The sequence below is a fragment of the Myotis daubentonii genome, chromosome 1 (genome assembly GCF_963259705.1).
Source record: "Myotis daubentonii chromosome 1, mMyoDau2.1, whole genome shotgun sequence".
Classification (NCBI taxonomy): Eukaryota; Metazoa; Chordata; class Mammalia; order Chiroptera; family Vespertilionidae; genus Myotis; species Myotis daubentonii.
The window spans coordinates 73521962-73534621 of NC_081840.1; the positions used below are offsets into that span (position 1 = coordinate 73521962).

The 12660-nt window shown below is 44.7% G+C and overlaps 1 protein-coding gene across 1 annotated transcript in view; it reads left to right on the plus strand.

Annotated features, from left to right (window-relative positions):
• RYR3 (ryanodine receptor 3) overlaps positions 1–12660 on the plus strand; it is a 546057-nt gene that overhangs the window by 319138 nt on the left and 214259 nt on the right. The window contains 5 exon segments of the mRNA XM_059705681.1: positions 1286–1502; positions 5647–5751; positions 8988–9091; positions 10259–10342; positions 12208–12367. Coding sequence (XP_059561664.1) covers positions 1286–1502; positions 5647–5751; positions 8988–9091; positions 10259–10342; positions 12208–12367 — 670 coding nt within the window.

Here is a 12660-nt window from a genome sequence, read left to right on the forward strand (position 1 = left end):
CTTAGGAAGAGCCACACTCAAGGGGCCAAAGAGCCGCATGTGGCTCGCGAGCCACAGTTTGCCAACCACTGGTCTAGTTGGATGCCTACTCTGTGCTGCATTCAGTGCTAAATCCTTAGTGCGGAGAACATTGCAAGTCCTAGGAGCTCAGTAAATGGTGGTTAAGTGGAGGGAGTGAGCGTTGTGTGCAGATGCTATGTGTGTGGATTGATTTCTCCTGTGTGAAATTATTGTTGACCCTGCCGGGCTGCATACCTTACCATGTTTTCATTACTTAAAACTTCAGTCACATTTCCCATCAATTTAATGTAGTTGCAGTTCACTTGGAAAAGCTGTACTTCTAGTTGCTAACTTAGGGGCATGTGAATATCATTTTGAAATAGTTCACCCTTTCCTCCTTGGGGTCCAACCCAAATGCTGACCTAACTTGTAGACCTGGGGCTGAAATTCAGCCAGAATGCTGAATTAAAATATTGAAAAAGACTTCAGCACATGGTAATTAGTGCCTGCCATTCCTATGAGCCCCCGACTGTCCTTTCCCCTTCCTTTGGTGGTCCCTCCAGGCACTGGTGAAGGGAGTCAGGGAATCTGGCTTGGAGACCAGCAGGATGGTTGCATCCCTAAGAAAAGCACTGGGACTCTAATAAGCAAACGTTTTGTTCCCATTTGGCCCCTGTGGCTGTGGCCACCTGAGGATGTTTCCTCAGAGTCGCCCTCATATGGCTGCTTTGGAGAACTGCAGCCCCTGCAGTGTACCATTTCTATTAATGTCGCCTGGCATGTATACCATTTGTGTTTAATACTCTGGTGCTACTAAATCTTTTGCCTTCATCTAAAAATAAGAATTTCCTATTTTCCTCAGGTAGTTATATCGTCCTTCCTTTCATTGACGTGTGACTAATCTCCCTCAGATTAAAAGACTTAAAGCTCTCATGCACTGATTCCAATCTTATTTTTAGAGAATAATACCATCATCCCTGTATTCTTTTTAATACCCTAGTGATAATGTGTATAGTGACTTATCCACTAGAGCATAGATTTTTTTACTCTAGCGATATTAACAGTCAAACTAACTTTTAAGAGCGTGGCTGATATGGTCACCTAAGGACCACATGCAGTTCTCTGCTTTTGTTTCACACTTTCGGATGTTTGCTGTGCTGAGTCTGAATCCAGTCGCTTCCCACAAAATAACTTGGGTGTAGGGGAAACTGATCTTGAATTTGTGTGTATTTGGACTGGCGTATTTTTTTAACCTCTCTCTTCTTGGTCTCTCCAAATGACACAGAGTACGTTTCCTGATGGGTGGACGTCATGGGGAATTTAAGTTTCTGCCTCCCTCTGGCTATTCCCCTTGCTATGAAGCCTTACTTCCCAAAGAAAAGATGAGACTGGAGCCTGCCAAAGAATATAAACGTGACAGCGACGGCATTAGAGATCTGCTGGGAACCACCCAGTTCCTCTCCCAGGCTTCTTTCACCCCGTGCCCCATAGACACCAGTCAGGTAGGTTCAATCTGCCAACAGGAGGCAACCCATGAGGATGAAGTAATAGGGCTACATCATTCTTTCTCTGTTGCCTATAAAATTGTCATAGAATGTGAACCACTGTTATTCTTCATGTTTGCACCATATGCGTAAATTGAGCTCTTTAAGGATTTCTCAACTAATGGACAAGTTAGGCACTGGCTACTCACAAGGCTCTGTGATGCACAGGCAGAACTGTTTTGGTATTCTCTGGGAGTTCACAACCAAGTTGAAGAGCTAAAAAGTGAATGTATTACTTTTTAAAGTGTAAATGTAATAAGTGCAAAATGAAGAGCATGCACGAGGAAATGCTGGACACCCTTCCCGCTAGAATGGTTTCAGAGTCTGTGTAAAGAGGATAGAATTCAATCAGGGGCCTCAATAAGCTTAAATGGGGATGGGTGTCCAGGGGTGAAGTCACAGGAATGGGATAAGTAAGGGACTAGAAGTAAAAAAACTAGGGGCAGGCGGTAATGAGTACTAGTACTCCCGTGTGGCTGGATGCTTGGAAGAAGAGAAGTATAAAGGAAAATAGTTGGAAATAAAACTGAAAGAAATGGGATAGAAAGAAGGGCTTTAAAAGTGCTGATAAATGGGCATTTTTCCCCTTCTAGGGTCTATATTTTGAGAGAGATGCGTTCACATAGTTATGATAAAGGGCATAAACAGCTTTCAGTATTTCGAATAAACCAGTGCTACTCAAATCATTATTCTAGATGTTAGAGAAAGTAAATGAAAGGGAATTTGTCTTTGAGGTGCTTGGGTTAATGGTCTGGAGGCATAAAGTTCTTCTGGTGTGTAGAAGGTCTAGAGCACGCACTTTTTCATAATATTCGTATGACCCTGTTACATTCAGGTGTGTGCATGTGCTCATGAGTTTCCTTCTCACATCCAGTAGCCGCTAGTTGTGAAGTCCGATAGAACAGACACTGTAGCATTTCTTCACCTGCTTCACAGAGCCTAGTACAGCACCTGGAGAGTAGTTGCAGTTGAGAATGTAGATGGAAAACTAGGGAGGAGTCTGTGAGCCAGGGTGATCTTAGGACTCCATCATCTGGTTCTGGTTCCTGGCTATTCTAGACGAGAAGTTTGAGGACCAAAGAACCCAATTAGCTTTTCTGTGTACACAAGCTGCTAGTGCCCCAGTTGGGGAAGAACATGAGCAGGAGCATGACTCCTGCTTCTCTGTGCTGCCCTTCTTACTGAATTACCAGATCAGTGTGTGTTACTCAGAAAAGGCTTATTGGAACAAATGGGGCCTCTAAAAGATATTTTTTTAAAATATATTTTATTGATTTTTTACAGAAAGGAAGGGAGAAGGATAGAGAGTTAGAAACATCGATGAGAGAGAAACATCGATCAGCTGCCTCCTGCACACCCCCTACTAGGGATGTGCCCGCAACCAAGGTACATGCCCTTGACTGGAATCGAACCTGGGACCCTTCAGTCTACAGGCCAACACTCTATCCACTGAGCCAAACTGGTCAGGGCTAAAAGATATTTTAAAAGTGAGGGGAAGTTTTGATGAGGGAGGAGAAGAGGGCCTGACCAAAGAGTGAGAAGAGTTTCTAAACATGCAGAATTGAACATTTGGAAATCGAAGAACAGAGGTAGATCCACAAGCCAGAAAAGTACTGTCAGGACCCAACGGTGAATTGGTATGGACCTTGGATCTAGGGCAGTGATGGCGAACCTTTTGAGCTCGGTGTGTCAGCATTTTCAAAAACCCTAACTTAACTCTGGTGCTGTGTCATATATAGAAATTTTTTGATATTTGCAACCATAGTAAAACAAAGACTTATATTGTTGATATTTATTTTATATATTTAAATGCCATTTAACAAAGAAAAATCAACCCAAAAAATGAGTTTGCGTGTCACCTCTGACACACGTGTCATAGGTTCGCCATCACTGATCTAGGAAAATGTGGCTGGGAAATAAAATAATAGGGAAGCTCTTGTTGGAAAGGTACAATTTATTACCTCAAAGGAGGCCTTGTCATTTTTTAGAATCTAGCATCCTGTGAAATTATTGTCAAAGGAGAAGTTAAATACAAGGTACTCATACATAGTCAACTCCATTCTCCCTGGGGCACATTAACCAATATGCCGATTAAGTATCGCTAAGTAGAGCCCTGTGGTTACACAGGAACAGTGCCCAGTGCTTGAACCACCCACAGCCCCTGGAGAGAAAGGAGCCCAGCTCTGAGCAACCCAGCCCCCAGACACCCAGCAGGCAGTTATAAAGCTAGGGTTACTGCGTCCTAGGTAGTCACCAGCTGAGGTCACTGACATTGTGATCTGGGTTATATGTGGAGGCCTCTTTCCACATTTTCTTCTTTCACTGAAAGAAATGGGATAGAGAAGCATGTGGTTCCTCCAGTGTGCAAATCTACTTCCAGACTATAATCAGTTAAAGGAGTTTAAAAAGATTATCTTAGTTAACCAGTAAAATCCAAATACAGTTGTAATTTGTTTTATTATTGTAGTAGTAAACTAAAACTGAAATGGGGGTGGGAGAGAGAAACTACTTGGGCAGGGCCCACAGTTTGTAACCTCGGTGGAGAGACAAGCAAAGTTCCAGGAAAACACAGAGAAACTCTCCCTGAAGGTAATTGTGGAAGACTTCCCAAAGGTGGTGACATTTGAGCTAAATTCAGAAGGATAAATATTGAGGTTGTTTGTGTTAAAACCAGAGCTGGACAGCAGTTAAAGTGGTAAAAACAAATTTTACTTTGATCCTATTGCAATAAGGGGAAAGGAACTCCAGCACAGAGCTGGGTCAATTCTGAATACAGCGAGAACAAATGGGGATTTACAGCCAAGGATCAGGTTGAGGGATAGGGTCTGGGGTGGTCAATGATGGTCAGTTACTAAGATGAAATATTAGGGATTGGATGGATTCTTGCCAACCTGATCTACTAGGATTCTAGATGAAGGCAGGCCGGAGTGATCTGCTATCACCTGGGAAATGGTGGGGGATGAGGAAATTTGATCAGATATGGAAGGTGATCAGATAACAAGAGTAGTAGATTCTCGTTAAACTGATTTATCATGATTCTAAAACTAGGGTCTTGAGGGCAAGACCAAGGATGGAGCCTGGTCAAAAAGGAGCTCAGAAGTACCTGTCTAGAGTTTGGTCAAGGAGAGAGTCTTTGTCATTTGTGTATCATGGTGAGTATAAGATAAAGGTTGCATATGCAAGGGCGCCAAACTGTGGAACAGTGTGACCTTTTGGAAGAATTTCAAGAAGTTTGGAAAGGATGTGTTTGGGAGGACTGTGATGAAACAACTAAAGAAACACACTTAGTCTGTGTCTTAGGAGTGCCAAGGAACAGTTGGAGACATGCAGGAAGAATGTGTTTTCATGTGGTTTTGTTTTTATAAACTCATCACTCTGGCCAGAGTATGGAGTATAGATTGATGGGGAGTGGGAAGGACCCATTATGAGGCTCTTACAGTGGTCCAGGGAGAAAATAATGAGGTGGAATGATGTAGAGGAAAGGACCCTTCAGAAATATGCTTAGTGAATAAACATGACATATTTTATGACTGATTAGGCAGGGGAGGTGGGTGGGGGAACAGGTAATGCCAAGAGGGAAGACACTAGGATGACTTCCAGGCTTAAAGCAATGGTGAGGCCCTTTAACAAAAAGAAGAGAGAGAAAAAAACAGGAAGAGAAAAAGGTTTAAAAGGAAAGATAATCAATTTACCTTTGAATAACATATTGAGTTATCACTCAATAGTAACACTGAATAACACTTTGGTGGGAAAATCCTACAGGCAGTTGAAACAATGCGTCTGAACTTCAGGAGAGACTGTGGCTAGAGATGTACTTACTTGGGACTACCCATATACGGGGAGGTGAGATCTCCCAGGGAGAAAGCATGGAGAGAGGGGATGTACGGCCCAGGGAAGTATTCCCAGGTGAAGAACACGCAACAGCAGTATCCACAAAGAAGACTGAGAGAAGATGGGCAGAGAGGAAGCCAAGAGAGGAAAGAATCCTGGGTTACATGTAGGGGAGTCAACTAGAACACCTGATCCATAGAGATATTATGGTAGATTTCAGTACAGTTGGCTCTTGTAGTTCTGACTTCACACTTCGTCCTTTTCCTTTTAGGTGGTTTTGCCGCCTCACCTAGAGAAGATCCGAGACAGACTGGCTGAAAATATCCACGAGCTTTGGGGAATGAACAAAATAGAGCTTGGCTGGACTTTTGGCAAGGTACGGGTTCAGTGGCCAGGCCGAGGTGGACGGTTGGATTGCCTTGTTACCTGGAAGGGTTCTTCAAAGACTTGAATGAGGAAGGGAGCCTCATAAGCTAAAACTCACTCCTGACTACCACCTGTCTAGCTGCCGCTGTGTTCAGCAGCAGGCTTGTTCGGTTGTTGGTTTAGTATTATCAGGAGTGCTGGGGAGGCCAGCTCCACACAGACAAAACCAGGAACCTACTTCCCTTTTCACTCCCAAATGCTGGTTTCCTTTATTCAGGGAATAGCGAGTGAGGTCCATTCTCAGCACCCCTTTGAGAGCCCTGTCATCTCCCTTTCCTTTAGGAAAGTTGTCCTCTCTGCATGGGTGGTAAAAAGAGGCTGATTCATTGTCTTGAATCAGAATTTGTTTAATATGGTTTTCGGACGTATCACTTAGATTAATGGACACTCAGAGGAGGTTAAGAACCTCTTTCACGAGAAAGCTTTTTTCACCGAGGCTGAAAATTGATTTTGTTCTGCGATTTGTAAGGTCATGTCTGAGGTAGAAGTACTAGTACAGCTGAGTTCTGAAGCTTCCTGTGACCCTGAAAGTCTCAAATTATGAATGGTTCAGCTTAGTTACTGCAAGGGGTCCTGCACTTTAGCACACATGTTGGGATAGCTACCATAAAATATTCTCCCTGAATCTGACCACCTCTCTGCTGTATGCTCTTATAACACCACAAACCTCTCCTGTAGTGCTGGGGTCCAGCCCCAGCGGGTCCAGGGGTCCCCAAAGGCGTGGACGGAGTCAGCGAAGAAGGAATGACATGGAGACAGCGTTCAGTTGATCAGCAACCTAGCCAGGATCTCTAGCCCGGATCTCCAGAGAGGTTCTGCTTCGGATCTCCAGCGAGGTTCTGTAGCCATGTTCCCTCGCTAGGTTCTCCAGCCAGGTTCTGTCCAGGCTCTCCAGTCAGGTTCAGTGTCCAGGTTCCAGTCAGGTTCTCCTGCCAATCTCTGTAGTCAGGTTCAGTCCAGGATCCCTTGCCATGTTCTCCCGCTAGGCTCTGTCTCTAGGCTCCGAGGCCAGTCCCTCTCCAGGATCCTCCGGCATGCTCTCTCCAGCGAAGTTCTTCTGTCTCTAGGCTCCGTGTAGGTTCTGTCTTCTTGATTCTGTTCTAAGTTCTGAGTGTTTCTGTCTTGTTACAACTGTATTTATACCAGTTGATTCAATCCTATCAATCTCTATTACAAAGGTTAGGGCGTTTCTTATCTCCATTCCAGGGAGAAAAGATTATGTAGTTTAAGCATGATTGTTCGTAGTTAAAGGGATTAATTACCCGCCTGGCACTTAGTTGAGGGGTTTTATTCCCTCCCTAACTTCAGGGGAAAATCCCTACCTGGGGATTCAACCTTTCTCGGAGAGGTGACCTTGGTTAAAACACAGCCCCAAGAAGGTGAGCAAACATATTAAGAACCGTATGCCATATATGCCAGGTCCCTTGAAACAGCAAGGATGGACCGGCTCCCGGCACTGTAGAGAACTAAGCACAATTTTAACTTTACCTTTATTTCTATTACTAGGGGCCCAGTGCATGAATTCATGCACCTTGAGAAGAACTGTGGGCTGCGAGGCTGCAGTGGGCACAGGGATGGGTCTCTGCCCATCCTCTGCACCCCTGCCTAGCCACGCCTGCCATGGCCTCCAGTACCCTGTCTGCTGGCAGCCCTGCTCCTGCTGCCATCACTCCCACACACTGACGGAGCCAGCCCTGCTCACACCCACTGACAGCTAGCAATGTGTGCAAGCAGAACCAGCGCCATCAGTGGGTGTGCGTGGTGGCTGCTGCCCCAATTGCCCCTCAAGAGCGTGGGGAAGTAGAGAAGCCCTCAGGGGCAATTGGGGCTGGTAGCCACTGTTCAAACCCACTGATGGCACCAAGAAATTGGGACCAGTGCCGGGTGCCAGCAGCAGGTGCAAGCGGCAGCTCCAGCACCGGCTGCAGGTGTGAGCAGGGCCAGTGCCGGCAGTGGATGCAAGTGAGGCCATTGCCAGCAGCAGGTGCGAGCAGCGGCTGCCAGCCCCAGTAGCCCCTCAGGAGCAGGTGGAGGTAGAGAAGCCCTGAGGGGTGATAGAGGCCAGCAGCCACTGATGGTGCCAAGTGATCAGGGCTAGCACCAGGCACCAGCAGCGGATGCAAGTGGGGCCAGCGCTGGCAGCAGGTGCAAGTGCTGGGCAGGACCACGGCACACAGGAGCAAAGAATTTTCAGTAACCACCAGAGGCTCGCCCTGATGACAGCAACCAGTGCCCTGCCTTGGTCTGGTGCCTCCGCTCACCTCTACCATCCCACTGTGGCCAACACCTGCCATGTTCCCCTCATGCCCCCTGGTTTGCAGTGCACATCATAGCAATCAATTGTTCAGTTCCACCATTCGGTCTATTTGCATGTTAGCCTTTTATTATATAGGATCATTTTATTGCATCCTGTCCCATTAGACTGTATCTACTTCATGGGGCTAGGGCTATCCCAGCTCACCATTGAACTCCTAGTATCTAGCTCATTACCTACCGCATAGTAGACACTCAACAAATATTTGTTGAATGAATGAAGTAATTCATTAACTAATTCAGTAGCCATAGGTCATATGTTGCTACTGAGCACTTGAAATGTGACTGTGAATTGAGATGTGCTGTAAGTATAACAAATGCCAGATTTTGAGGACTTACTATGAAAAATAATATACAATATCTAATAAATTATTTCATATTGATTACTTATTAAAATGGCAATATGATGGATATATTGGGTTAAATAAAATACATCATTCATATTAATTTCACCTGTTTCTTTCTCCTTTTCTAATATGGCTACTAGAAAATCTGAAATCACAAGTGTGGTACCTTTGTGGCTGACCTTGTGTTTCTATTGGACAGCACTGGTCCAGCTTCTGTAGTCCTTCATGATCTGAAGCATGCTGCCATTCAGTAGCATTGCGGTTCCATGAATTCGGCCAATCAGGAGGGGTGATAGAGGCCAGAAGCCACTAGCTAGAAACAAATGCACAGAGCACAAGCCACTGGCAGCTTGAGGACTGTATCATTTACTAGAGAGAAGATCATCTATTTGCCTATCAGCAAATTGCTGTCTTTGTCTTGCCTGATAGAGATTACCTGGGCCATGTTTCACACTGTGTCCTTTTCTGTTTTCCAAGGCAGTGACAGCTGTCGAACTTAAATTATGTTCTTTATGTTGTCACCTAGATACGAGATGACAATAAAAGGCAACACCCCTGCCTTGTGGAGTTTTCAAAGCTGCCCGAAACTGAGAAGAATTATAACTTGCAAATGTCAACTGAAACCTTAAAGTGAGTGCTCAGTGGAATTGAATTTGGACTAAACAGTGAGTGGATGACTTAATGCCGTATAACTAAATTTCAAAGACATGTCTTTGCCTGGAAAACATGACCCATTCTGATAAATTAGAGGGTGATTATTCATGCCACAAAAGGATTTAGCAAAGTGAATAACACATCCACCATTGTTATTTAGCATATATATTTCTTTAGAGGCCATTTGCTACTTGCCAGAGAGAGGGAAAATGTAGGGGGGGGAAAAAACACAGAATCAAAGGACCAACTACTTTTTGCAATTAGGTTAAATCAAGAAAAAAAGATAAGGTGTTTCTAAAAACCAATGACAAAACATGGTTTGATTCACTAAAATTCCACTTAAAAACCACTTTTAGCTATCTATGATCCCACCCATGATTAAAAGCCTAATTCAGACTTTATATTTTTTAGCCCAAGTTGGTATCTCCCATCTTGAATGTTTTGGGTGCTTGTTACCTGTTTCCTATGCATTCTATTTCTGTTCTCTAGTTCTCAGGGAACAGACACTGTGGTTTTGTTGGCATAACAATGCTGGGTCATCGTGCCTTGCTCGGGGCTCATATATGTGAAGTTGTCAATCACCCTGAGGCTTCCTGAGGCTACAGCTCTGGTACCTCACAGTGTCTAGTGCAGCTCAAGGCCCTGCACAGGGAGTGCTCAGTCACTACTCGCTGACTCCGGAATTGCCATTACGATCCTATCTGTTCCCTGGAATCAGAGAAGGGGGATACAATTCTAATTCAAATTTGTAAATTCAAAAATGTCTCAAAGTGGGATTAGGAACCAACTTTTTAAATTTTCTTATGCTTACTATCATCTAAATCTGGAGTTGGCAAACTATGGCCCATGGGCCAATCTGACTGGCTACCAATTTTTATAAAGTCTTATTGTAACAAAGCCAAGTTCATTGGTTTGCCTATAGTCCATGGCTGCTTTCATGCTCTAGACTGGCAGAGCTGAGTAACAGAGACACATGACCCACAAAGCCTAAACGTTTACTATCGCTATTTACAGAAAAGCTCTGGTAAGCCCCTTGTCTAAATGAATGACAATTGTCTGCTTTTATCAGCTGGGATGTGGGACAGGGTTATGGCTGTCCTTCATTTGCAGCTAAGCCTAGTCTTTCCCTCTGTTTCATCACAGAACCCTCCTGGCCTTAGGGTGTCACATCGCTCATGTTAACCCAGCTGCTGAAGAAGATCTCAAGAAGGTCAAACTGTCCAAAAAGTAGGTGATTGCTTTTAATGGTCCAAGACTTCAATGCTTCAGTCTGGTTTTCAAACTGGGAGGATGGGAGGCCCATGCATGAAGACAGATAGCAGCCCCGGGTACTGCTAGCACCAGTTCAGGGTGGCTCCTCCGGTTCCTCAGGCTGCACGGAAACACCCAGACAGGAGCCTGCGAAAGTACAAGTGTTTCCAGCTTTTCCCTCTTTCTGTTCCTTCTGCCCAGATCTACACTACTACTGTTAGTTTTGAGCCAAGAGATGCAGCACTCTCGGCTGGATGTGTTGCCTTTGGTCTATAAATAGCAGTTGGCACAGGGCCCTGAAAATGATTGTAGCCACAGCAAAGATCCACTGCTCTGATACTGGGCCAACCTTCTAAATCCTTTGTGAAAATGGGTGTCTCTGCCAAGATTTAATTTGGCCCCTAACTCTGCACGTGCACTATTCTTCCCCTCTCCTGCACATTCAGAGTCACATGGGCTCACACATTCAGATACGTGCTCAGGGGCACATCCACTGGCTCTCTCACATGCCCTCCCTCATATGCCAGACTTGGATGCTCACACATTCACACAGGTGTCATAATTAGTTATGGAGCCAGGGCATTGCCAGAATTAATCAAATACTTCTCTTCCCCTTCTTCCCTGTTAAACTCCCAAGCTCCTCTCTCAGAGCCTGAGACCAGCACATCTAAGAGGCAGCAGCAGCAGGGGCAGTCTGCTGGCCCTGGCTGCTGGAGTCAGTGTCCAGTAATCAATGCATATTGACTAGCCCATGATCAGGCATCCTGACAAGGTGGAGGAGGGGCAGTTTCTTATGCCTACAATAGACCCTGAATCTCACGCTGCTTAGAGGTTCCTGGGTAGCGTGAGCCTTGGTCTACAAGTCATCACCTTCAGGTTCTGGCCCTGATCTGGGCTTTCATTGACCCTGAAGACATGAGCACCTCTGGACTCACATTCCCAGGTGGCCATGATCATCTGCTCCTCTGAGAGTCACTCTACAGTGTGCTTTGTCCTCTGCATTCACACATGCATCTACCTGGACTCATACTGTTCTTTTTCTCATCTTCACATCACCTTTAAAGTAAAGACATCTGAGGCTGTGACTCCTGGACCGACACCTAACCACTCACTAAGGTCACTTCAAATTCAGAGTTTCTCTAGTGCCATAATTTTTTTAATTCCCAAAGTAAAGGTTTAACTTTCCAAGACTGAACAATCATTCTCCGCTGATTTCTAAAAAAACATTGGCTCAAGGTCCTGTCCTTGCTGGTATGGTTAGAACCTTTTGTGTTTTAAAGTAGGATGGAGGAGCTTCTGGTGGTGTTACAGCATGCTAAATGTGCCCATTATTTGTAGGGCAATAAGTGTTTTGTTACAAATAAGGATGGATTTGCACTGATCATCCACTTTCTCCAACAGTCTCCTTTGAGTCTGTGACACACATTAACTAAAATTATGGTGGATGAGGGGTTTCATCTATTGACTTGAAATAGAATTGAGCTATCCATTCTGCCACAGGATAAAGGCTGTGACTGAAGCCGTTTTCAGTTTTGTTACCATGTGCTATTGATCTAAAATCTGGAATGGGGGAGTCATACAGATCTGTTCAAAATATAATTTTTTGCCGAACCAGTTTGGCTCAGTGGATAGAGCGTCGGCCTGTGGACTCAGGGGTCCCAGGTTTGATTCCGGTCAAGGGCATGTACCTTTGTTGCGGGCACATCCCCACTGGGGGGTGTGCAGGAGGCAGCTGATCAATGTTTCTCTCTCATTGATGTTTCTAACTCTCTATCCCTCTCCCTTCTTCTCTGTAAAAAATATCAATAAAATATATATAATTTGTTTCTGTTTACTTGTAGCTACGTCATGTCTAATGGCTATAAACCAGCCCCTTTGGATTTGTCTGATGTGAAGCTATTACCTTCTCAGGAAATCTTAGTGGATAAGCTTGCAGAAAATGCACATAATGTCTGGGCAAAAGACAGAATAAAACAAGGATGGACCTATGGCATTCAACAGGTGAGAAGTGCTGGGTCAGGCCTGCTGAGAAAGTTAGGAGATGTGATCCTCCATCAATATGCCATTGTTTTGGTAGGTGTTAGATTGGAAAATGGGCATTTCCCTTGCATTCTGTCCTCCCTGCCTCTGCTCATTCATTATTTATAGAATCTTGGGCCTGGACAGTCTCCATAATCATCACAGTGACATTAACTCCCAGCACAATTCCAATTTTGTAGAAGGACAGTCTTACTTTCCTTTATTAGTCTGGTTCACTTGTGATCGTGTTGCCCTGTGTATGTGCCCAATGGTTG